At 43.8% G+C, this 27,812-nt stretch overlaps 1 protein-coding gene across 14 annotated transcripts in view; it reads right to left on the bottom strand.

Annotated features, from left to right (window-relative positions):
* Positions 1–2,739: 2,739 nt before the first annotated feature.
* Positions 2,740–27,812, bottom strand: part of LOC130276609 (cholesteryl ester transfer protein-like) — a 264,288-nt gene continuing 239,215 nt past the window's right edge. For 13 of the 14 annotated variants that reach the window (XM_056526212.1, XM_056526213.1, XM_056526208.1 and 10 more), the window contains 3 exons: positions 21,070–21,139; positions 20,305–20,390; positions 2,740–2,993 (listed from right to left, as the gene is read on the bottom strand). In XM_056526212.1, coding sequence (XP_056382187.1) covers positions 2,919–2,993; positions 20,305–20,390; positions 21,070–21,139 — 231 coding nt within the window. In that variant the 3' untranslated portion in view covers positions 2,740–2,918. Of the gene's footprint in view, positions 2,994–15,756; positions 16,356–20,304; positions 20,391–21,069; positions 21,140–27,812 lie in introns of those variants that run through there. The other variant, XM_056526216.1, reaches the window with a different exon arrangement.

Here is a 27,812-nt window from a genome sequence, read left to right as displayed (position 1 = left end):
ACTGGCATTATTGATAATTTTGGTCTCAGAATACAGGATTTGGTCAGTAACAGTATGATGATTATTTTCTCGTTATAAACTGGTGTTATTTGGTATCTATATAATTTATTTAGAGGCCTTTTTTTTTATCATGGAAAATGGTCTTACCTTAACAGGCTAATGTCTTTTCATGCATTTTTTATTATTAAAAAAAAATGTCCACAAAATCGCAGAACAGTTGCATCAGTAGGCTTAACATTAATGTGCTCTATGTAAGTCTATGGGAAAGGGGTTGTTTGTGCATCCAAAATGTAAAAACAACCCCCAAATTTTTTTTTGCATTTGTGAAACATTTCCTTTTCACATATTGTGTTCACAGGCAACTACTTTTCCATACAGTTACATAAAGCACATTATTAATAAAAAATACAGACACAATTCTTTTTGCAATTTGTGGACGCATTTTTAAAAAATGAAATACGGCTGAGATACACTGTGTGACTATAGCCTGTATAGGGACCAAAAATAGGCCCCGGGCCTATTTTTGGTCCCAGTCCAGCCCTGATGTCCGCTATTGGGAGATTCTACTGTGATACATATCACACATATTCAATACAATCCACTCTTCCCCTGTGTTCAAAAACTAGTAGTTTTTATTCCTAAACCGTGTTCACACAGCATATTATTATTGGCTGTTTGTACATCTATAAAATGTCCCTTATACTTCAGATTGATTTTGAAAGCAAAATTAAAACCGCTGTTTTGTTCATGATAAATAATATATATTTTTAAACTTATTCTCTTCATTCTTCATGTTTTCTTATTTTGGGTTGATCTTTCCAGGGCACCAGAACCAATTGCCAGTTTTCCATAGAGTTATGGACTCAACATACAATAGTTTCATCATACAATGGTCATCCCAGAACCAATTAATATTGTATGTTGGACCACTGTATATGAACAATGCACATGCGTAATATATTATTATCACAAGGTTTTTGAGTGTAAAGCTCTGTTTGTATGTGAGTTTTAGGAACAAACTTTGTTCTGTCAAGACCAATGCAGTCACCAGGGAATAAATATGGTTAAATAACTGCACCTATTTTCAAGGTATGTTATCTCTTTATTTTATAGGGTGTTGCATTTTTAAAAATGTCAGCTTTAAACCAGATTTATATTCTTCCCAGTTCCAGTGGTTTTATGAAGATATGTGCATGTAGACATATGTCTAAGTGATATTTACTCCAGCGATCCAGATAAGTGAAAATGTGATTTATTCACTGAATCAATCCATACAAAATTGCTGCAACATTTCAACTCACTCAATGGGGTCTTTTTCCAGCACTGAGTGGGTTGAAACCATGCAGCAATTTTGTATGGATTGAATGGGTAAATAAATCATGCTTTCACTTATCTGAATCGCTGGACTGCCGTCTTTGCTTATGTTTGTGGATTCTGGATTGAAGTGAGACTTTGGCCAGGTCTCTGGAGCAGACTGAGCACCCGCCTAGTATTATTTATATATATATATATATATATATATATATAAAAATTAAATGGACAGTGGCACACCAGGTGTCAGCAAAAAAAATGTGATTTATTCCAAAGACGTGTAGGCCTACACGTCTTTGGAATAAATCACATTTTTTTTGCTGACACCTGGTGTGCCACTGTCCATTTAATTTTTCTGTGTTTGGAGGGGTCCCCAACCTAGACCCGACACAGTAGGCACCCGAGCACCTTTTCTTACCCTGGAGTGCTGCTTTCCTGCTCTATCTATATATATATATATATATATATATATATATATATATACACACACTCACATCTGGAGCCAGAAGAAGCACATTATTGTGTGAAACGGACGTCGCTCCTTGCAAGTGAATTTGCACCTGTTTATACACCTGCTTTAATAAATAGAAGCCTGAAGTTACCTTTGGTGAGCTGGTGGCAGCTAACTTTCTTTCTGTTTGAAGCACTTCTACATTTGTGCGGACTTTGGTATGCTGAGCACCACCACGGGCTTAAGCAAGTGACTGTGATCTGGACCTCGGTATAGGATTTCTGCATTACTCCTTAGCTACCACAGTAGTGCCAGTTGAGATTTCTACTTGTATGCATATATATATATATATATATATATATATATATATATATACACACACGAGACTGTGCATATGTTAAAAATGTATTTTTAGGAGGTGTGGTGCATATAACTTTTAACCTTAATTATCAATTTTCTTTTTACACTTTGACACAGACATGCATACAAGCGTCTGTGTATATACAGTAATCCCTCAACATACAACAGTAATTTGTTCCAAATGATCCATTGTTACTTGAACTTATCGTATGTTGAGGGATCCGTGCAATAGTAATATACAAAGTTATACTCACGTGTCCCCACTGATCCAGACCATCACGCTGCCCTGGATCGTCGCTCTCCATCACCGTCGTTGCTGCGGGACAGCGTGCGCAGCGACGTGATGATGACAAAGGAGAGTGACGGTCATGCAGGGGAGCATGAAGATGACTGTCCGGAACATCGGGGACAGGTGAGTGACACACGGGGCACATTAAACGGCTATCTGGCAGCAGCTGAAGCAGTCAGCACTGCCAGATGGCCCCGACATACAAAATCATTGTATGTTGATGCTGCCTTCGTATGTTGAAATGATCGTATGTCGGGGCCATCGTAGGTGAGTGACATTTTAAGAAAATGCAAGGTGTCTACTTCCAGAAAAGATATAATTATGCAGGGGTATGATTTTTATTATTTTATTTAGCAATTTCAGTTTTATATGTAAATGTCAAGACTGACTTTGCTTCCTGAGATGCAGAGTGTCCAAAAAACCCCTGGCATCAAATGGGTTAAATTACTGAATGAACACAGCTTAAACAATGTAATGGTGGGGTAATATTGGTCTTGGTTTCATCTTCTACAGGACCATTATCAGGTACTCCTCCAGCAAATGTTGTGGAAACCCAAAATCCAACTGTACTAATATATAACCCTTTAAAAGAAAGGAAAAAACGTGTGAAAAAGTGATACATCTTTTATAAAATACAGTAGATACATTGCTATTAGCTAGAATTCATGGCATTTAATTTATGCAAACATGATTCTTTTCTAGAGGAAGTCTCATGAAGACAAGCCTTTTCCATTTACCTGGTTAAAGGGCTAGGTCCCATTGAAGTGAATGGAGCCAAGTTGTAATACCACACCCAACCTGGACACACACAGGGAGCTGTTTTTCTAAATCCTGGATAACCTCTTTAAGGCAAATGAAGATCGTAAAAGTACTTTTGCTCAGAACCTCTATGAGAAATTAGAAAGCCACTTAAAAATCAGCTCTGTTTGACCCTGCCCACCATCTTAAAAGTATCTTCTTTTAAGCTCATAATGCCTCTTTTGGACAAACCCCTAGATCTGCTGCATAGCTTCATCAGCAGTGCGCCATCACTTATCACTAGTAATGCTAAAAAGATCAGTGAAGTGGGGATCAAAAGTCATAGAACCAGGCTCTCCACCACTAAGAACCTTGCAGCATCTCTACAACTCAAGCTCTATTAACTTGAAAACATGTGCTGTAGGGATAACCTGCAGTTTATCGGCATTCCCTGAAGACGTTTAGGGTAAGCCACTGGTTATTATGTCTCTACTGAAATACGCACGGCTTTGGGCCTAACGCTAGATGTACCTTCCATGGCCACATAGCGGTTTCATCGCATTGGCCCGGACAGGAGTGACTGCCATTCTAGGGTGCATCAAGTCATTGTGAAATTCTTCCAATTCTAAAACAAAGAAAACATCCTCTGGCTTACAAGCGCCGTTCTCCTCTGGAAGTACAAGACAACAAAATCTTGGTATTCCAGGACTATTCTGCCTCAGATACTGTGCAACACCATATCTTCAACCTGGTCTGCAAGGTTCCGACTGCAATGCCCAGCCGAACTGCAAGTGACAGTGGACATAAGGACTCTACTCTGATGACCCTAAACAAGCCGGTTTGGCTATATTTCTGCATGTTCAAATCAGGGGTAATTGCCATACTTGTATTTTCTATTACAGAAGACATAGCTTTAGACCTTATTGTATTACTGGGACTTTGAAGGGGCTTTGCTGTCTTACTTCTCAATTTGTTATAGGGTGGGTGCCCACTAGCCTCTTAAGGACGCAGGGCATACCTGTACGCCCTGTGCCCGGTCCGAGTATTTAAAACGGGGTCACGTATCATACCGGGTCGGTCCCGGCGGCATATGATAGCCGGGACCCTGGGCTAATAGCGTGCGGCACAGATCGTTAATCAAAGTTGATCGCCACGTCTAAAACGAAAGTAAAAGCTTCCAGGCAGCTCAGTCGGGCTGATCAAGACTATTGCGATAAAATCACTACCCTGTCTATTGCAGAGATGGAGCGGCTCTATACAGCGCTCGCATCTCTTTTCTGTACTCCGGCCACTCCTTCATTCATATTTTCATCAGAGCTGTGATTGGCTGCAACCATCCGGCCAATCACAGCTCTGGGCGGAAAATTTGACTGATGTTCTATTCATATCACTGGCCGGAGTACAGAGCAGAGATGCGAGCGCTGTATAGAGCCGCATCTCTGCTATATTATGGACGATCGCCTCGGGTGTCAGATTGACACCCGGAGCAATATGTCTATAGTACAGTTACTACTACTCCCATCAGTGTGTTCCATGTTGGGAGTTGTAGTACTACATAAAAAAATGTTTAAAAAAAAAGAGGAAAAAAAGTTAAACACACACTTTATAAAAAAAAATGTAATGTTGTTATAAAAATAAACATTTAGTTAAATAATTTTTTTGACATTAACTGCATCCTTTTTTTTTTTGGTACCCAACTATTTTGCAAAAAAAACGCCAAAGGAGCCAAAAAAGGCACATTTCACACAAGGGTAAAAATGCAAGAAAAAACACCAAAACGCAGGGAGAAACTGGCAGATTTTCTGGCGTTTTTTCTGGCATTTTTAAGCCAAAAAAATTGCAGGGCAAAAATCTCTGTGGAATTCTAGCCTAAGTGTAGCTCTGTACTATCATATCAGATTGCTTAGCTGAGCCCCCTCCGCATCTTGTGTATTTACTTCAAACTTTTAGCATTCCTTCTTGCTAGGAATCCTCCCTCACCCCCTCATCGCGGCAGAGTATCTAAATACCCCACTTCAACTAGGCTCCCAGCATTTGATTCCCCTCTAAGCGGCCCTATTCCCTATGCAACCTGTGGAGACTATTGAATCCTACTGAACAGGAGTATACTTTTCCCTCTCGAGTGAAACTTATTCTAAATGTGCTGATTTCGACCACCTTTTTCCTTTGAAAACTACATCACACATTTTACCGATAATATCTGATCACGGACCCATCTTACTGACCATAGAGCTCCTCTCATCTATGAGCAGACTGTGGAGGTTTCCTAACCAATCTGCATGACTCCTTAAACTTTAAGATGTACTTCCAAACACAGTGGGCTAAAATAATTTATGACAATACTGAACATGGCGACACATTGAAGGGCATTCTTTCTCTGTCAGCGTGAGTTTTTTTCTCTACGTGCACGTATCTTTTCTAATTTGGAGTAGTACATCAACCTAGAGCAGTCACTTGGAACGCATCCAAAACAGTTGGTGCCCGAATGTGGGGCTCGAGGTGGTCTTCTCTGACCGAGCATCCCCCTAAGCCGGAGGACAGGATAATTTATCAAGGGACACCGGGACAGTAGCCCGTTAATCAAGGTAAGGACATTTGTAATCTTACCTGTGATAGTGTCCTTTGATAGAGTTACTTTAATATCTGGTGTGGGAGGCACAGTCACAGAGAGCACCTTCGAGGGGCGAAAATAAGAACCCCAGTCTGTGAACAGGTTGATGTTCTGTGAATTTTGTCAGTAAATCTTACTCCTGTGTGATATTGAAACTTCCGGGGTGTGAGGTGCTTCTCATATTCCTGTATTGAAGTCAGCCCAGGGTCTGATTTCAAGGACAGAATGGGGGAGAAGACAAGAGCTATAGAGATAGCCAAAGGTGTCTGTCTCAAGACGAAAGTTAAAATACACACAGGGAGCTGAGAGAGAAGTCTCCAACCAGTACGAAAAAATGGGCAATAAGTTAAATGTGCTGAAGGGATATTGCACGCCTGTGCAGTATGTGGCGAACAAGCATGGAAAAACACATGTGAAGCAGATTTCAAAGTTGGAAAAGTGTTTTTAATAACTAAGGGAGGAACACTCAATTTAGAGTGTTCATTAGTTTATTAGACATGGTCCATGTGTGGCTAGACTGTAGTAAAGAATTTGAGAAGAAAGGGGGGGGAAGCAAATTTATGATGAAATGTAAACGTTATTTCTGTAAGATAGATTTGGGGCACAGGCAGCTACCGCCCTGTAATGGTGCCAGTAAGAAAGAGGACGGGTGGGTATGTAATGTATGTGACCAACAGAACCTATCCTTCTGTGGAGCTTCACACCCACACTGCTACACTGTAAACAGTCCCACCCCTGTCCCTGCTGCAACACCATCTTTACTCTAGCCAATGCCCCAGGCGGGTCCTTTAACCCCTTCAAGCAGAATGACTTATATAAACGTCAGGTTATGCAGTTAGTTTGTGCATCCTGACTTTTATATCAGTTAACCCAGCGATGTACGGCATTGCTTGTGTTAACAGGCAGAAGTCCTGCTGTTACCAGCGGGAGACAAGTTCTGCAACACACCCCAGGATCATCTGTGAATAGTCCTGGTCAGTGATCACTGTGATTGGTCCCTGTGTGTGGGGTGAAAGTTCAGATCCCAGATGATGACCACCGAGAGCTGAGGGGGCCAATGTGGTGGGGGGGACATACCTGAGGACCGAAGCCAGACCGGTGCAGGCAGCAGGGACCGGCAGCAGGCAAGTGGAGGAGGCAGCGTCGGCATCAGAGTGTAGGTTGCCTGACCAATTAGGAGTAGGTAACCCTGACTGCAGGGACACAGGGAGTTAACAAGGAGAACAGATATCTTCCCTCCCCCTTGTTGTCAGTTAGGGGAGGGTATAATGCATGCCCCCCGACATAGTTATACTCCTGCCTGCCTCTTCCTCTTTTCTCTCCAGCAGCCAAGGTACAGGTACCTCAGCATGGCTGACGAGAGTTTTTGGTCCGTGCTCCGGGAGCGTGCGCTGGCTGATGAGGCTGTCTTACCCCGGTTAGTTGCTGAGCTCTGTGGCGTCCCTACTGCGGGCTCTGTCCCCTCTGCTGCTCCTGCTCCTTTTCCGGTTACTGCCGTGTATAGTGAGAGGGGTCGCCGCACTATGCGGCAGTCTGGCTCTCCCACTCGCCTGACTCCTAGTCCCCCCCGTGTGAGAGCCGGAGGCCGGCAGGGCAGAGCGGCGTCTCGTGCTGTTCCAGCGCAGCACTCCTCTGGTGCGCATGTGCGGGCGGCCGGGCCCCTTCCGGCTGTCGGTTTCCCGGGCAGTTCTAGAGCGGGTGCCCCCAGCTGTTCGGCGGTGTGTGGCCTTGATAACATGGGCGCTCATCCCTCCCAGCAGTCCTGGGCATCCCGGATACTTCCCCCCCGTCGGGTGCTGTAATGTTGCCGATGTCAGGTGCTGGCCCCCCACCTCATGGCCCCATAGTGCCCGATAATGGTGGCAGGGAACCTCCCTTTGAGGATGCCGTGAAAGGGATTTCTTTTAATCAGCCCCAGACACCTCTGCCCATGATTAGTGTGCCCCTTCCCGGGACCCTTTCTCAGCCTGCCCTGCCCCCTCCACCCCCCTCTGGGGACCCCTCTGCCAGTCAGCGTGCGTATGACCGTGTCCACCATTCCCCTGGTTGGCTGTCTCACAGACGCTGTTCCAGGTAGCAGTCGCGGGGTTCTGACCGCTCTAGGCGGTGCTGCACTGCCGCTTCATCTAGGAGGCACGCTGGTTGTTGTCGCCTGGAGTCGCGGAGCCATAGCAGGTCCCGCAGGTCCAGATCCTCCCGCTGGCGGTTGCCCTCTTCATCCGGACGGAGCTCCGGTAGTCCAGCCAGCCCAGTCAGGAGGCCTTGCCGTCGGGCGAGACGTGGTCACCGTTCCCGGTCTTCTCGGAGGTCGTCCCGTGGGAGCAGGAGGCCTGCAGCAGGTGAGGCTCCACCACCAGCTGCTGCGAGCGGGCCGGCTCCTTCATCTTCCACAACTGTCCCATCCTCATCGTCCACGGCTGATCCTGCGCAGCCCGGTGAGTTCCAATTTGCAGGGGCTTGGGGTGCTGCGGGTGGGGAGGAACTGTTGCCCACGTTGAAAGTGGTGCTTGCGAAGTTGGAAGGGCAGCAGGTGCCCGCTGTGGAAAAATCTGGTAGAGTTCTCCTGTGAGGGCAGGTGTTCATAAAGAGTCAGTTTTTTGTGGGGTCAGCCCGCTAGGGGCGCATGTGGATGTGGCTGTGAAGGAGAAGATTTGGGGTAATTTGTATGTGGATATTTGGTCTTTGGTTTCTGTGGACCAACTCACCATTGACCGGGAGCGTAGGCCCCAGGCAGAGAGGTCTTTTCCGACCAAGCCACGGGTGGCGAAGACGCTGGGGAATTGGCTTCAGGCCTTTGCAGTGTTGGGTTCTATCATGGGCGAGAAGCATCCGGAGCGCTGCTCGGAGCTTTTTGTTTATATGGATACGATATATAACGCTTATAGGGCCCATGGGGGTATGGCCTGGTGCCGATATGACGAGGAGTTTCGTCGCCGTTTGGCGTTAACGCCTGAGGTCGGATGGGGTGTGAAAGCAACTGATGCTTGGTTGCGTTTGATGATGGGTCAGAGAAGTCAGTCCTTTCAGTCTGGGGCCATCGGTCACACCGGGGGTGGGGGATCAGTGGCCGTGCGACGACCCGGAGCCTGCTGGCTCTACAATGAGGGACATTGTAAGTTCCTCAGCTTGTGTAAATACAAGCATGAGTGCTCTGTCTGTGGAGGGGGACACGCGGCTGTCCATTGTCCAAAATCTTTTCTTGCTCATTTTTCCTTCCGTAGGCGTTTTTCAATCACAGCTGGCGTAGAGTGATCGGTTGATAGGGCCGCTGGCATTTCATGCACACCGTGGACACGGCGGGGCAGATTGCGTCGGCTGAAGTATCCTTGGAAGTTTTTTGGTTATAGTTGCTGCTATGCAGCGTTCCTGGTTCTATTCATAATAGGTTATATATATTCATGTTAATAAATAAGCTGTGACCATCACCCAGCCCATAAAATCCAACTGTTGTCCTGTGTATTTTATTGTACAAGGGGGAGAGCATCTAAGGGGTGGTAGAAAGGGGGTTTTGTTCCATGCAGTCGCAGCAGTGAAGATCGCTGTAAAGTGATCTTAACTGCTGCTTCTAGAAATTTCAAAACTACTACTCCCAGCATTCCCAGACAGCCTTTGCAACATCTGGAGGGCCACAGTTTGGAGATCACTGTGCAGTGGTCTCCAATCTGTGCCCTTCCAGATGTTGCAAAACTACAACTCTCAGCATGCCCAGACAGTCCAGACATGCTGGGAGTTGTAGTTTTGTAACATCTGGCCCTTCAGATGTTGCCAAACTACAACTCCCAGCATGCCTGGGCAGTCTGGGCATGCTTGAAGTTGAAGTTTTGTAACATCTGGAGGGCTACAGTTTGGACACCACTACACAATGGTGTCCAAACTGTTCTCCTCCAGTTGTTGCAAAACCACAACTCCCATCATGCCCTCCGGCTGTCCGTGCATGCTGGGAGTTGTAGTTTTGCAACAACTGGAGGCACACTGGTTGGGAAACATTGTCTGCATCCTAACTCAGTGTTTCCCAACCCGTGTGCTTTCAGCTGTTGCAAAACCTATAACTCCCAGCATGCCCTGACAGACCATGCATGCTGAGAGATGTAGTTTTGCATCAGTTGGAGGCACACGGGTTGGGAAACACTGAGTTAAGTAACAAACTTTCAGTGTTTTGCAACCAATGTGCATCCAGCTGTTCCATAACTACAAAACCCAGCATGCATGGACAGTCAAAGGGCATGCTGGAAGTTGCAGTGGTATGCCTCCAGCTGTTGCATAACTACCTGTCCCAGCATGTCAGTGCATGCTGAGAGTTGTAGGCTTGCAGCAGCTGGAGGTTTGCACCCCCCCCCCCCATGTGAATGTACAGGATGCATTCACATGGGCGGGTTTATAGCGAGTTTCCCACTGCAAGTTTGAGATGCAGCAAATTTTCCGCTACAGCTCATAATACCAGCGCGAAACTCGCTGTGAACCCCTGCCCATGTGAATGTACCCTAAAAACACTACACTAAACTAAATAAAGGGCACAATACTATATATACACACCCCTTAACAGTCTCCCTCCCCCCCCCCCCAATAAAAATGAAAAACATCTGGTACAGCACTGTTTCCAAAACGGAGCCTCCAGCTGTTGCATGACAACAACTCCCAGTATTGACGGACAGCCATTGACTTTCCAGGCCTGCTGGGAGTTTTGCAACAGCTGGAGGCACCCTGTTTGGGAATCACTGGCGTAGAATACCCCTATGTCCACCCCTAAGCAAATCCCTAATTTAGGCCTCAAATGTGCACGGCGCTCTCTCACTTGGGAGCCCTGACGTATTTCAAGGCAACAGTTTAGGGCAACATACAGTCATGGCCGTAAATATTGGCACCCCTGACATATTTCTCACAGAAAAGGATTGCAGTAACACATGTTTTGCTATACACATGTTTATTCTGTTTGTGTGTATTGGAACTAAACCAACAAAAGGGAGGAAAAAGCTAATTGGACATAATGTCACACCAAACTCCAAAAATGGGCTGGACAAAATTATTGGCACCCTTAACTTAATATTTGGTTGCACACCCTTTGGAAAAAATAACTGAAATCAGTCGCTTTCTATAGCCATCAATAAGCTTCTTACACCTCTTAGCCGGAATGTTGGACCACTCTTCCTTTGCAAACTACTCCAGGTCTCTCTTATTGGAAGGGCGCCTTTTCCCAACAGCAATTTTAACAAGATAACGACCACGGACGAGTATAGACATCCAGGTTGGCGGCTGTTCCCGCACCTGGACGTCTATACTCGTCCATTATTCTCGTGGGTGCTGCCCAGTGCACCAACGAGATCGCGGCAGGGACTCGGCTGTATCACACAGCCGGGACCCTGCTGCACTGCCAGGACCGAAGTAAACTTCGGTCCCGGCAGTTTTAACCCTTACAGCCGCGGTCGGAAGTGACAGCGGGCTGTAAGTGTTATGACAGAGGGAGCTCCCTCTGTCACTCCTACAGCACCCCGCATCGCGATCGCGGGGTGCTGTGTGTGTCCACGGCTGGCCGGGACCTGCCGCACTGCCGGGAGTGAAGTTCACTTCACTCCCGGCAGTTTAACCCTTACAGCCGCGGTCAGAAGTGACCGCGCGCTGTAAGGAGTTCTGACAGAGGGAGGGGGCTCCCTCTGTCTATCCTGCAGCACCCTGCAGCGCGATCGCGGGGTGCTGCTGCATACCTGGGCAGCCGGGGGTCCTACAAAGACCCCCAGGTCTGCCCTGGGTATTGCCTGAAAGGACGTGCCAGAGGCACGTCCTAATATGCTGCCTGCTAGTGAAAACTGGCAGGCAGCATATAACTGCAATGCTTTGGAATACTAAGTATTCCAAAGCATTAAAAAGTGTAAAAATAAATAAATAAATAAAATAAAAGTGTAAAAATAAATAAAAATGTAATAAAAGTGTAAAAAAAAAAAAAAAAGAACAACCAAAAAAAATTATATATATATATATATATATATATATATATATATATATATATATATATATATTAAAAATGCATTTATTAAATGAATCTAATAAAAAAAATGCATAATGTGTAGGATCGCATTGGCGGACATCCGCAGCATGTAATATGCTGCGGATGTCCACCATGTGATCCTACACATTATGCAGCAGTCACAGTAATGAGCTCCCTGCTGCGGCTGGGTAGCTTTGTGTGTCCACTCATAGCGGCGGATTTCCCGCCAGCAGTCATGAGCGGACACACTGAGCTACCCAGCCACAGCAGTGATGGATATATTCGCCATGAGCGGGTGCTTATTCCCACAACATGGCGGATATATCCATCAGGAGCCTTAACTGTCACAGACAGACGCGTTATACTGCCAGCCGACCAAGGACTAATCAGAGTGGTCCCTGGTGCAGCCAATAACTTGTAGGAATGCGGTATATAAATGGGGTCACTTGTGGGGGTGGGGGTACTGTTCTGCCCTGAAAGCCAAATGGCGCTCCTCTCCTTCTGAGTCCTACCACGCGGCCAAGGAACCATATATGCCCAAAGCGGGGGTATTTCCGAACATGGGACAAGCAGCTAAATAAAATATAGGGTGCATTTCTTTCAATATCAGAAGTGATGTACAAAAAATATGCCCCCCAAATGATGCATTTGTGAAAAATTGCAGATTTCGAATTTTTAACACTGACTTTGTAATAATTCCTGCCAAAAAACTATGGTGTTAAAATACTCACTGTACCCCCTAGCGAATACCTTAAGGGGTCTAGTTTTTAAAATGGGGTCATTTGGGGGGGGTGTTCCTATGTTCTACTACCTTTTAATTTCTGCAAACCTTGCATAGCACACAAAAAAAGATGTACTTTTCAAATTTTCAAAATTTTCAAAATTTCAAGTTAAATTGTTAGGCTTCTAACTAATTTAAAATGTTAATTAAAAACAAAAAAAATGACGTCAAAATAAAGTAGACATCTGAAAGTATAAGTTTCATAAACTATTTGGTCAGTATGTATAAATATATGCACCCTATTAGTGTTAAAATAGCAAAAAATCTTAATTTTTTGTAAAAATGTCATGATTTTTTGCATTATAAAAAAAAACTACAAATGATATCGGCTTACTTTTACTATGTACATGAAGGACAACTTGTGACAAAAAAACAATGTCAGAATTATCGTGATTGGCAAAATGTTACCAGAGTTATTCTCTAATAAAGACAGACATCCCCGATTTGAAAAAACAGGCCTGGTCTTTCAGGGGAGTACAGGTTTATTTGTATTGGTCCTTAAGGGGTTAAGATCTCTCCACAGGTGTTCAATGGGATTTAGATCTGGACTCATTGCTGGCCACTTCAGAACTCTCCAGCACTTTGTTGCCACCCATTTCTGGGTGCTTTTTGACGTATGTTTGGGGTCATTGTCCTGCTGGAAGACCCAACATCTCGGATGCAAACCCAGCTTTCTGACACTGGGCTGTACAGTGCGACCCAAAATCCGTTGGTAATCCTTAGATTTCATGATGCCTTGCACACATTCAAGGCACCCAGTGCCAGAGGCAGCAAAACAACCTCAAAACATAATTGAACCTCCACCATATTTCACTGTAGGTACGGTGTTCTTTTCTTTGTAGGCCTCATTCCATTTACGGTAAACAGTAGAATGATGTGCTTTACCAAAAAGCTCTATCTTGTTCTCATCTGCCCACAAGACGTTTTTCCCAGAAGGATTTTGGCTTACTCAAGTTCATTTTGGCAAAATGTAGTTTTGCTTTTTTATGTCTCTATGTCAGCAGTGGGGTCCTCCTGGGTCTCCTGCCATAGCGTTTCATTTCATTTAAATGTGGATGGATAGTTCGCGCTGACACTGATGCTCCCTGAGCCTGCAGGACAGCTTGAATATCTTTGGAACTTGTTTGGGGCTGCTTATCCACCATCCTGACTATCCTGCGTTGACACCTTTCATCAATTTTTCTCTTCCGTCCACACCCAGGGAGATTAGCTACAGTGCCATGGGTTGTAAACTTCTTGATAATGTTGCGCACTGTGGACAAAGGCAAATCTAGATCTCTGGAGATGGACTTGTAACCTTGACTTTGCTGATACTTTTCCACAATTTTGGTTCTCAAGTCCTCAGACAGTTCTCTTCTCCTCTTTCTGTTGTCCATGCTTAGTGTGGCACACACAGACACACAATGCAAGAACTTCAGTCCTTTTTATCTTCTTTCAGGTGTGATTTTTATATTGTCCACAACTGTTACTTGCCCCAGGCTAGTTTAAAGGGTAGCTCCCACCATCCATTTTTTTTTCTTTATGTCCCTGCCTATTGCCCATCTATCCCTAACCCCCTCCCTGCCTTTACATTTTTTTTTTACTATATTAAAATGGCTTTTTGTCTGCCTGGTAGTGTGCTCACTACCAGGCAGACTTCCCCAGCAGGCGTGATGTCACTGATGCCTGCTGGGGCCGACACTTCTGCCCTTAGTTCACTATACAGGGTGCCTCCAGCTGTTTCACCACTACAACTCCCAGCTTACTCTGACATCTACTGACTGTCAGGGCATTCTGGGAGTTGTAGTGGTGAAACAGCTGGAGGCACCCTGTGGTGAAAACAATAACTTTGTTAGCGCAGCAGTGCTACTCCGCTCCTGCTCCCTACCCCCAGCCTCTAGTGCTGAGCAGCGGTGGAACTCTCCCGAACCCCGCTCCCCCCCCAGCATGCCTCTAGTGCTGAGCGGCAGCGCTCCCCCGAACCCCGCTCCCCCCCCCACAGCCTCTAGTGCTGAGCAGCAGGGGCGGCTCTCCCCCGACCCCGCTCCCCCCCACCATGCCTCTAGTGCTGAGAGCAGATTTACCCATCCGGAGGATCAGCGCAGCAATGAGTGCGCGCACTGCCTCCCACCAAGGCCAGTGGAGCTGGCCCCAGCTATCAGCGTGCTCGCTCTCGCCTGTTTGATTGACAGGCGGGAGCGAGCACCGCAGTGCCTGAATTTCGACTCATTGCCAGGCTTAAATGAGTCGAAATTCAGTAGTGACGTCACTGCCGAATGCATTCGGCCAATAGGAGGGGGGCCCCTAGTGGCCAAAATGAAAAGTGATTTTAAACTGGTTTAAAATCACTTTTTTTTAATTAAAGTATATTAGAGATATGTTGCAGTACTTAAGTACTACAACATATAATTTTTTTTTTACTTCATGACAGTGCCGATTTAAAGGAGCATCACATGCTTGAAACAATCTTATTTTTCCAAAATTTTGAAAGGGTGTCAATAATTTTGTCCAGCCCATTTTTGGAGTTTGGTGTGACATTATGTCCGATTTGCTTTTTCTTTCATCCCTTTTTGGTTTAGTACCAATACACACAAAGGGAATAAACATGTGTATAGCAAAATATATGTTACTGCAATCCTTGTCTGTGAGAAATACTTCATTTTCTAGAAAAATTTCAGGGGTGCCAACATTTACATCCATGACTGTATGGGGTATTTCCGTAATCGGGAGAAATTGCCTAACAATTTTTTTGGGTATTTTTCTCCTTTTACCCTTTATGAAAAGGTAAAGTTGGGGGTCTACTGCAGCATGTTATTGTAAAAAAAAAATTTTTTTACACTAACTTGCTGGTGTTTCCCCATACTTTTCATTTTCACAAGATGTAAAAGGAAAAAAAGACCCCCATATGTGGACGTAAAATGCTCTGCGGGTGCACAACAAGGCTCAGGAGTGAGAGCGCCATGTACATTTGAGGTGATTTGCAAAGGGGTGGTTGATCATTACAGCCGTTCTGACATAAACACACAAAAAAAAAACCACTCACATGTGACCCCATTTTGTTCCCCTTAAGGAACGTAACAAGGGTTATAGTGAGCCTTTACACCCCACAGGTGTTTTATCTTAACACCCAACAGAGTTTTATATGGAATTGCCAGTCAAAAACATACGGAAAACACACTTGACAAATCAAGGTCCTCATCTGTGCTTCTTAGTTTGGATGCAGAAAAAGCCTTTGATAAGTTCTCTTGGCATTTCTTGTATGCAACTTTATTGAATAGGAACTTTGGCACACAACTCAACTCCTAAAAATGTCACCTGAATGGTCAGACCCAAATGGTGTTGACTGTGAATGGAAAAAAATGGAACTGTTTAGGGGCACTTTAATTTATCACGTGACCCCTTACTTAGATATATTGAAGGTTCCTCTCTCTACCCCAGCAAAATAGGCACCAAAGATTCCAAAATCGCAGCTTTTGCGAAAACATCGTCTTCATTATTTCTAAACCCTGACAGTCACTCCCCGCTCTCTTAGCTGAACTACAACTAAAGTGCCTCACTTTAAATCCTGATAAATGCGGGAAACCGCATGGATTCTTGTCTTTGCTGTGGTGCCCTCCAGATATTTCCCATTGTTTGTGGTCAGGTGCTCATATTCTTTTTGTGACCTCACAGTTACATTCCTTTCTAAAAGTGTCCATTCCTGGAGCTCTGGTGGATCCAATGACATATTTCTCCCCTCCTCCCTTCCTATGTTTTATATTCCCAGAAAAACTGTTGTCTCCGGATTGAACTCCGCATTGTGGTATCAGGCTTCTGCTGTGTTTTACGGATCTAAGCACTTGTCTGGAAAATGTCCTGTGGAGCATACAGCAGCGGATAAGTACTGGAAGGATTTAGAAAATACTTGCTTTCTTCCAAAAACAGCACCACACCTGTACATGTTGTGTCTGGTATTGTAGCACAGCTCCATTAACCTTGCCTCTGGGTGTTGCTGAAATAAAAATAACTCATACTCTCCTGACCAGCTTCTATACCCTCATTCCTGGCCTTCAAACGATGCTTGGTCTCCAGTACTCTGCATTTTTTTCTGCTTCCAATGACATCAGGAACCTACAGGAACTGACCAAGCAACCAATCATTGGCCACAGAAGTGACCTGTCTTAGCTAGTGATTGGCTCAGTAGGCACTTGCTGCAGATTCAGAACAACATAAAAGCAAGAGGAAGCAGAGAGGACAACCAGGGACCGAGCACCATCAGAACAGCAGTAACGGGGGAGCAGGGTGGCTGAGTATGAGTTATATTTTATTTTGGCATTTACAGAAAAAAAAAGTTTGTTTTAGGACAACCTGTTTAAGATGCAGCAAAATGTCCCTGAATTCTGGAGCAGTTTAAACCAACTAATAGTCTAAACTTAAAGCGCAACTGTCATGAAATCTTGGTGCAATAACCTGCACACAGCCTTTGTACTGTGTGCAGGTGGTGGGTATAGCAATGTTTTTACCTGATATTTGCAGGCTTTCATAACGCCAAAAAATGCTTTTAATCAAAGCCACTGACGGTTGGATAGGCGTGTAACAAGGGGGAGCGAGCGCTTGCTGGATGACACACAGCGGTGCACACATTAGATTAGCTGAAGGGCGCATACGCTGGGACCTGTGTGTCAATCACACAGCGGTCCCAGCGCTGACATACTGGGTAGGCGTGGGGGTGGGCATCGCTTATCTGACTGTCAGTGGCTTCGATTAAAAGCATTTTTTGGCATCATGAAAGCCTGCAAATATCAGGTAAAAACATTGCTATACATACCACCTGAACACAGTACAAAGGCTATGTGCAGGTTATTGCACCAAGATTTCATGACAGTTGCGCTTTAAATGGACTTTGTCAGATTCAAATACAATTCATATGTTGCAAATCTTGGCAAAACATTAACCTTTCTATTTTATTTTATCTCCTTTCCTTTGTATAGAAATAATGGCTCATAAAATCATGGATTTTTCCAAGCTGAAGCACAGGCATGGACAAAGTCCAGTAAGTGTGGGTGGGCTTACACTCCTCTGTGCTCTCTCCTGTCTGATAAGACTCCTCTGTCCTCTCTCCTGTCGTATAGCACTCCTCTGTGCTCTCTCCTTTCTGAAAGGACTCCTCTGGGCTCTCTCCTGTCTGATAGTACTCCTCTGTGCTCTCTCCTGTCTGACAGGATTCCTCTGGGCTCTCTCCTGTCTGATAGGATTCCTCTATGCTCTCTCCTGTCTGATAGCACTCCTCTGTGTTCTCTCTTGTCTGATAGGACTCCACTGTGCTCTCTCCTGTCTGATAGTACTCCCCTGTGCTCTCTCCTGTCTGATAGGACTCCTCTGTGCTCTCTCCTGTATTATAGGATTCCTCTATGCTCTCTCCGGTCTGATAGTACTCCTCTGTGCTCTCTCCTGTCTGATAGCACTCCTCTGTGCTCTCTCCTGTCTGATAGTACTCGTCTGTGCTCTCTACTGTCTGATAGTACTCCTCTGTGCTCTCTCCTGTCTGATAGCACTCCTCTGTGCTCTCTCCTGTCTGATAGTACTCCTCTGTGCTCTCTCCTGTCTGATAGCACTCCTCTGTGCTCTCTCCTGTCTGATAGGACTCCTCCGTGTTCTTCCCTGTCTGATAGTACTCCTCTGTGCTCTCTCCTGTCTGATAGCACTCCACTGTGCTCTCTCCTGTCTGATAGCACTCCTCTGTGCTCTCTCCTGTCTGATAGGAATCCTCTATGCACTCCCCTGTCTGATAGCACTCCTCTGTGTTCTCTCTTGCCTGATAGGACTCCACTGTTCTCTCTCCTGTCTGATAGTACTCCCCTGTGCTCTCTCCTGTCTGATAGGACTCCTCTGTGCTCTCTCCTGTCTGTTAGGATTCCTCTATGCTCTCTCCTGTCTGATAGTACTCCTCTGTGCTCTCTCCTGTCTGATAGCACTTCTCTGTACTGTCTCCTGTCTGATAGTACTCGTCTGTGCTCTCTCCTGTCTTATAGTACTCCTCTGTGCTCTCCCCTGCCTGATAGCACTCCTCTGTGCTCTCTCCTGTCTGATAGTATTCCTCTGTGCTCTCTCCTATCTGATAGTTTTCCTCTGTACTCTCTCCTGTCTGATAGCACTTCTCTGTACTGTCTCCTGTCTGATAGTACTCGTCTGTGCTCTCTCCTGTCTTATAGTACTCCTCTGTGCTCTCCCCTGCCTGATAGCACTCCTCTGTGCTCTCTCCTGTCTGATAGTATTCCTCTGTGCTCTCTCCTATCTGATAGTTTTCCTCTGTACTCTCTCCTGTCTGATAGCACTCCTCCGTGTTCTTCCCTGTCTGATAGCACTCCTCTGTGCTCTCTCCTGTTGGATAGGATTCCTCTATGCTCTCTCCTGTCTGATAGCACTCCTCTGTGCTCTCTCCTGTCTGATAGCACTCTTCTGTGCTCTCTCCTGTCTGATAGCACTCCTCTGTGCTCTCTCCTGTCTGATAGGATTCCTCTATGCTCTCTCCTGTCCTATCAGGCAGAAGTACTAGCCCACCCTTACTTATTGGACTTTTTCCATGCCTGTGCTTCAGCTTGGACAAAGCCATGATTTTATAAGCCATGATTTCTATAACAAGGATATAAAATTTTCTTATGAAGAATATTCAAAAGGTTAATGTTTTGCCAAGATGTACAACTTATAAAAAGTTTTTGTATCTGACAGTGCCCTTTTAAAGGGGCATTCTGGCTTTAGACATTTTATCCCCTATCCAAAGGATAGGGGATAAGATGTCTGATCATGAGGGCCCCGCCGCTGGGACCCCCATGATCTCCCGTCTCTGGGACTGGAGAAGTGGTGTAACGCCACGCCCCCTTCGTGACATTACACCCCCTCCATTAATGCCTATGGAAGGGGACATAACGGCCGTCTCTAGTCCCGGAAACTTCCGGTTTCAGAGTCTGGAGATGCAGCTCAGCAGGAAGATCGCGGGGGGTCCTACCGGCGGGTCCGCCTCGATCAGACATCTTATCCCCTATCCTTTAGATAGGGGATAAAATGTCTAAAACAGGATTACCCCTTTAAGCTAGGCAGTCTAAGAATATGCCAGATTTATCAAATAACATGAGCCACTGTTATAAATCTGGTCCATTCTTAGACTGTCTAGTCTACATTTACACTGTGTAAGAATTAGACAGTTTCAGTTAATCTGGGCCACTGTGTATGGTATTACAGTTCAACCTCATTTAAGTGAAACTGCCAATACCATACATACTCCATGGACAAGAGAGCAAAAAAAATTTAAGGCTTTTTTCCACAGCTGGACAACCCATTTAAATTTTATTTGCACATCCTATAAAGTAGAATTTATCACAGTGATCTCTCAACATCTCCAAATGAACCATCGGTACTTGAATTTATCGTATGTTGAGGGATCCGTGCAATAAAAAATATACAAAGTTATACTCACGTGTCCCAGCCACTCCGGACCATCACCGCTGCCCTGGATCGTCGCTCTCCATCGCCATCATCACATCGCTGCGGGATGTGGTGCGCGGCGACGTGATGACGATGAAGGAGAGCGACAGCCATGAAGCGGAGCATGAAGAGGACGGTCTAGGGCACATTAAACGGCTATCCGGCGGCAGCTGAAGTAGTCAGCTCTGCCGGATAGACTTTTATGCGATGGCCCCAAAATACAAAAGCATCGAATGTTGATGCTGCCTTCAACATTCAGCGGCCTCTGAGAGGCCATCGTATGTTGAATTGATCGTATGTCGGGGCCATCCTAAGTCGGGGAATCACTGTATATTGCACTTACCTCATGTGGGAGTATTTCAGGATTGATGATATCAAATATTTTTAGGCCTTTACTGTCCATCAGGTATGTCAGAGCTGACCCCAAACCTGCAAAAAAAAACTCATGTATTATTATAACTCAGTATAATAACTTAAGTGAAAACAAGCAAAATATATAAATAAGGTTTACAGTTAAAAATGTAACACATTTCACACACCCTATTGAACAATCAAAAGTTGACAACCATTCTCCTTTTTTATACAATTATTACTAAGTTAATGAGAATCTGATTAAAGGTTGTTCCTAAATACAGTAAGTACTGTAAGTATCTATAACCAATAGGTAACTATACCCTAAATATTTACCTTTTTGTTTTATGTTTTAAACTTTCACACACTTTTACGCAGTATTTTGGTCAATATTTAGCATCAGTATTTGTCAGATAAAACTGGGAGTGGGTCCAAAAAAGTTTTGACTATTGGATTGGCTTACTGACACAACATACTGCTAAGGACAGCTTTGCACGAGTTGATGGAAATCAAGTCAGTTATATAGATTTGTTAATATGGATGCATTTTATATGAAATACCACCAGTAAGTCACCAGTATTCCATCTGTAGTATTGAAGCCCTAACAATTCAATAGACTAGTCTGTAGTCTGTGCAGGGCCATACACATTTCTCCCATTTACTCTTTACCTACAAGAGATTTACAATATATTCTGTGGATATGCCATAAATGTCTTGTTCTGCATATGTCATTCAATAACTGTTACTCCAGACTCACGTTTCGCTACAACTGGAATACCAAAGTCAGACACCAGAGTTTGGAGAAACTGATTGATCTGTTCTTCATTCTGTAGGCGAAATATACATTACAAAGTGTGTAAGTTAAAAACACTCATGACAGCTTGAACCAGAACTGCAGCATCTCCAACATTCAGACCTTGACAGATGTAAAATTAAGGAAGGAGATTTATCATTCTTTTAAATGACAATATATTTTTTTTAATGAGCCCACTGTCATGTAAGAAGCCGGCCAGAGCTCCTTACATGACAGTGGGCTCAGCATATCACCAGCCGGGGCGGGACATCGCTACGGTCGGTGATACGCCGACGGCCCTGCGGCGTCCCTGTCCCCAGGAAGTGGAATGACGTCAGCACTGCCGGACCGTGAGGCCTGTGCCGAACCAACAGGGGCTCGTAGGAAGTTATGTATGAGTTTATTTTATTTATTTTTGAGGCACGGGCATATATAAAAGTGTACCACTACAGTTGTCCTTTAACTTACTTTTGCTTAGATGCGACCTATTTATCAAATAGTCGCACAACATTGATTAATAAATCGCACATAAGCAAAACCCGGGAAACCCGCCTACAAAAGTATATTTTAAAGCAGAAAAGTTTTCCCTTATGTTAATAGCTGAAGTTCTTTATCTACCCTTTATTACCAATAGTGTTGCTAGAGAGTGATGGGGAGGGGGGGGGGGGGTTGGGGGTCATACCGCAATATCTGCAGTCTGGAGGCTTTTTCTGTTTAATTTTGAGCCCGCATTTTGTGACGATGGTGGGCGGAGTCTCTCGTCGCTGCTCTGAGGCCAGAGTTTGTCAGGAAGAAAGACAGCGTAGCACAAAAAGGCACATAAACAATAGTGAAGCCACACAAAAAAAATTATGTGCATGAAGCTGTATTACTATGGATGTTTCTTTTTTTTTTAAGGAAACATTTTAGTGCCACATATGGGTTATTTACGTACAGTGGGGATCAAAAGTTTGGGCACCACAGGTAAAAATTTTTATTAATGTGCATAAAGAAGCCAAGGAAAGATGGAAAAATCTCCAAAAGGCATCAAATTACAGATTAGACGTTCTTATAATATGTCAACAAAAGTAAAATTTTATTTCCATCATTTACACTTTCAAAATAACAGAAAACAAAAAAAATGGCGTCTGCAAAAGTTTGGGCACCCTGCAGAGTTAATATCTTGTACTGCCCCCTTTGGCAAGTATCACAGCTTGTAAACGCTTTTTGTAGCCAGCCAAGAGTCTTTTAATTCTTGTTTGAGGTATCTTTGCCCATTCTTCCTTACAAAAGTCTTCCAGTTCTTTGAGATTTCTGGGCTGTCTGTCGCGCACTACTCTTTTAAGGTCTATCCATAGATTTTCAATTAAGTTGAGTTGAGGAGATTGCAAAGGCCATGGCAAAACCTTCAGTTTATGCCTCTTGATGTAATCTCCCGTGGATTTCGAGGTGTATTTAGGATTATTATCCATTTGTAGAAGCTATCCTCTCTTTAACTTCAGCTTTTTCACAGATGGCATCAAGTTAGCATCCTAAATTTGCTGAAATTTTATTGAATCCATTTTTCCTTCTACTCGTGAGATGTTCCCTGTGCCACTGGCTGCAATAGAACCCTAAAGCATGATTGATTCACCCCCATGCTTAACAGTTGGACAGAGGTTCTTTTCATTAAATTCTGTTCCCCTTCTTCTCCAAACGTACCTTTGCTCATTCCGGCCATCGGTCCACAGAACTTGTTTCCAAAATGCATCAGGCTTGTCTATATGTTCATTTGCAAAGTTCAAACGCTGATTTTTGTGGTGAGGATGTAGAAGAGGTTTTCTTCTGATGACTCTTCCATGAAGACCATATTTGTACAAGTTTCTCTTTATAGTGGAATAGTGGACCACAACTCCAGTGTCTGCCAGATCTTTCTGGAGGGATTGTGCAGTCAAACGTGGGTTTTGAATTGTTTTTCTCACAATCCTGCGAGCTGTTCTGTCTGATATTTTTCTTGGTCTTCCAGATCTTGCTTTAACTTCCACTGTTCCTGATGACTGACATTTCTTAATTACATTCCAAACAGAGGATATTGACATCTGAAACATTTTGCTATCTTCTTATAGCTTTCTCCAGGTTTGTGAGCGTCAACTATTTTCAGTTTCAGATTTATAGACAACTGCTTAGAAGAACTCATGGTGCTGATTGTTAGGGCAAGGTCAGATGAGTCTGGGCATTTAAAACCTTTGAGATTGACATCTCCTGGTCTTCCCAGATGATGATTGAGAACAATCCATGACACTGGCAGGTCTCAGCTTTGCAAAGGGGGCAGCGCATGCTATAAATTCTGCAGGGTGGCAAAAACTTTTGCAGATGCCATTTTTTTGTTTTCTGTTATTTTGAAATTACAAATGATGGAAATAAAATCTAACTTTTGTTGACATATTATAAGAATGTCTAATCTGTAATTTGATGCCTTTTGGAGACTTTTCCATGTTTCCTTGGCTTCTTTAGGCTAAGTTTCTACTTGTTCTTTGTGCTACGTTTTTTTTGGTTGAAAAAAACACCTGAAAAAACGCCAGTAATGTCCTGCGTCTGATTTTTTTTCTTGCGTTTTTTCTTGCATTTTTTCATTTGTGTGGAAATTGCCCCTTGGCAATTATTTTATTAAATGAAAATGTATATATTTTATAACAACGTTTTTGTTTTTAGTTTTTTATAAAATGTGTGTGTTTCACTTTTTTCTCTCTATTTTTTACATTTTTTAGGTAGTACTACCACTCCCAGCATGGAACAGACTGTCCCATGATGGGTGTGGTGGTACCTGTCGCCCCGGGTGTCAGTCTGACACCCGATGCGATCGTCCATAATAAAGCAGAGATGCGGCTGTATACCGTGCTCGCATCTCTGCACTATATTCCGGCCAGTGATGTGAATAGAACATCATTCATTCATATTTTCATATTTTCTGAGTGGTGATTGGCCGGATGGATGCAGCAAATCACAGCTCTGAGGGAAATATGAATGAGTGGACGGCCGGAGTATAGTGCAGAGATGCGAGCGCTGTATCTCTGCTATAGACAGGACGATCGCAGCGGATGTCAGTAGTGATACCCGCTGTGATCTTTCCTTAACTGCAGGTACTACTACTCCCAACATGGAGTACACTCTGCTCCATGCTGGGAGCTGTAGTACCTGCATTAATAGACAGATCGCAGCGAGTGTAACTTCTGACACCCGCTGCGATTTGTCTATTAATACAGGTACTACAGCTCCCAGCATGGAGCAGAGTGTACTCCATGTTGGGAGTAGTAGTACCTGCAGTTAAGGATAGATCACAGCGGATGTCACTTCTGACACCCGCTGTGATCCTCCTGTATAATGTATAGATGCGGCCGCTCTTCTATGGTCCCCTGCACGGCCGTATATATACACATATTCATATATCCCACAGAGAGCTGTGATTGGCTGGAACCATCTGGCCAATCACAGCTCTCTGTGGGAAATATGAATAGGTGTATATATACGTCAGTGCAGGGGCCATAGAAGAGAGGCCGCTGCATCTATAAATTATACAGAAGGATTGCAATGAACCCCGGCGATCTGTCAATTAGTACATGTACTACTACTCCCATCACGGAACAGTGTGTTCCATGCTGGGAGTAGTAGTACTACCTAAAAAAATGTAAAAAATAAAGAAAAAAAGTTAAAAACATACACACACTACATTTTTATTATTGTCGGCTACATTTTTAGGTCCCCCGCCCGCCCACACAAATTGATCCCTGTTCAAAAGGCATAAAAAATGTTGTTATAAAAAAGATACATTTCATTAGATACAATATTTTTCTTCACTACTGTATCTTTATTTTTTATTTTTTTAATGGTACTCTACGAAATTTTATTAAAAAAGGTATCCCCATCACTTTTTTGGATCGCTAAAGTCCAAAAAAGAATAAAAACCGCCCGCAAAAACACCAAAGTTAAAACCCACATATCCTACTGACTGATGCCTTGAGCGTGTGCCCTTACATATGATGTCAGTCTGTCCGATGTTGGGGTTCTCGCCAGTGCACTGTGCTGAAAGGTTAGTCCTCTTTATTGTCTCTCTCTCTCTCTCTCTCTCTCTGCCTGTGTTTTTCTGTCTCCTTCCAACTCCTCCTGTCTTTCTTCCGGTCTACCTGGGAGCCTCCTCCCTTTCTCATTTATTATTTCTCTTCTCTTTTTCTTGTAGGAACACTTGTGCCAGACTAGGTGCTGATATTTTATTGTCTGCCATGTATGCCTAAGTGTTTATTGTTGTCATGTTGGAGTCCTAAAAGACTAGTGTTACTGCTCCTAATATGACTTGTTTGCCATACTGCCTGTCTATTTCTTTTAGGCGCATGTGCACCACATATTTTGGCCCCTTGGTCACTTGCACATTTACTACTTTTTATGTTTAAAATCTTTAATAAACTTTACTATTGAAAAACCCACATATCGTTTTTCTTGGCGTTTTTTCACTCCCATAGACTTGTATGGGAGAAAAAGGCCACAATTTCGACTAAAAAATCGCCAGTGGCTCAACATGCTGCGATTACCAACGATCTGAAAAACACCAAAAAAGAGTGAAAAAACGCCAAAAGGATTTAAAAAAACGCCAAAGTGAAAAACGCCAAGTGGAATAAGAATTTTGCGATTTCTCATTGATTTACAGCTAACATCTGGCCGCAGCGTTTTTTGGCCAAAAAAATGCCATGCGGCAGATTTGGCGTTTTTCCCCCCAAAAAAACAAGTGGAATTCCAGCCTTATGCACATTAATACAAATTTTTACCTGGGGTGCCCAAACTTTTGATCCCCACTGTAGTCTGTAAAAATCTTACACAATTATTTTGTGCCTTATTCTATTTTAACACAAGGGGGTACGCCAGCATGTATGTGTCCTAAAATTAACAAGGTGTGCAGTGTGTATTTTCAACCTTAAAATTAATAGAGTTATTAGTTATATAATTATTTTTTTCTATAATTAACGCAAACATTAATGTAGTAGCTTTGTTTTATGATGCAGAACAAGAACAGTTGTTAAAGTGGGTTAAAGGTTGGACCTGGAATACATATGCGACTTTTAGATGGAGATGTGACTTTTTTTTCTTCATAAATAGTGACTATCGCATTTGATAAATACATGACCACTGCAAAGTAAAAAAATTACTACGTGAGCAGATTTCAGAAATGTGCTTTGGAATAAGCAAAAATCTAAAAGTCGCAGTATGTATAGAAAAGTTGCATGTGCGCAAGTACGTACGACTTTTTTCACAAAAAAAATCTACTACGGAGCTAGATAAATCTCCTTCTATTGGGGACATTTATCATCGTTGCTTTGGTAAGCAAGTTCTGTAGGCATTTTTTTTTGCTTTAGTTTTGCTTATGTATGACACATTTATTATACTATTATCACAGGAGGTTGATAAATTTGGCTCACATAAGCAAAAACCAATAAATCACTTTTGAATACCATTTTTTTTTAGCACACATAAGCAAAAACCAATAAATGACTTCAGAACACCAATTTGCAGCTTTGAAAAAATGTGTGATATATATATATGTGTTTATTAAAAAAAATGTTACCACTTTTTTCCCCCTAAATGTACTAACTAATTTTTTTTCCTTCTCATTTCAGATCCGTGTATCCTGCGGATTACTTTAGATTCAGAGGAGTATGGTGATCAGTGTTTTTCCTGTTTAATGTTGATAAAATGGTTCATTAAGGCTTTTGGGGAGTGTTTTTTTGGAATAATTTTTTTTTTTAACGTGTTGTGTTTTTTAAATTTTTTTTATTTACAATACAAGCTTAGTAGTAGAACCCATCTTATAGAGGGAGTCCATTACTAAGCCTGGGCTTAGCGTGTGCCACAAAAACAGCTAGCGCTAAACCCCAATTATTACCCCGGTACCCACCGCCACAGAGGTGCTGTTACCCACAGGCCTGGAACGTCAAAAATGGCGCTCCTGGGCCTAGGCGGTAACAGGCTGGCGTTATTTAGGTTGGGGAGGGCCAGTAACAATATTGCTGCTTGGTTGGTATTTGGCTGATAATAAAAATAGGAGAAACCTTATGTTTTTTTTTTTTTTTTGCATAAATAATTAAATATAAAATAAAACGCATAGGGTTCTCCCTATTTTTATTTTCAGCCAGATACCAACTAAGCAGAAACAGCCTGACATTACCCGGGTGGGCGAGGACCATTGTTAATGGCCCTCCCCAGCCTAAATAATGTCAGCCCGTTACCGCCTAGGCGCGCCATTTCTTACACTCCGGGCCTGTTAGTACAGGATCTTCCCGGCACCCCTGTGGCGGTGGGTACCTGGGTAAAAATTGAGGGTTGGCGCTAGCTGTTTTTGGGGCTGACGCTAAGCCCAGGCACACGACCAAAACTTCCATGGCACACGACCAAAACTCCCATCATGCTCTTACAGTAAGGACATGCTGGGAGTTGTAGTCATGTGGTGCTGGAGATGTGAGGGCGACCAACTACAATTCCCAGCATGCCCAGAGTAAGGACATGCTGGGAGTTGTAGTTGTGCGGCAGGTGACAAGCTTATCACACACCCCACAACTACAACTCCCAGCATGCCCTTACAGTAAGGGCATGCTGGGAGTTGTAGTTGTGCAGCAGAGGGCAGGTGACAAGCTTGTCACCCGCCCCCACCGCACAACTACAACTCCCAGCATGTCCTTACTGTAAGGGCATGATGGGAGTTGTAA

The sequence above is a fragment of the Hyla sarda genome, chromosome 6 (assembly GCF_029499605.1).
Source record: "Hyla sarda isolate aHylSar1 chromosome 6, aHylSar1.hap1, whole genome shotgun sequence".
NCBI lineage: Eukaryota > Metazoa > Chordata > Amphibia > Anura > Hylidae > Hyla > Hyla sarda.
Note: the sequence above shows the minus strand (reverse complement) of the source record. Positions and strands in the feature narration are given on the sequence as shown.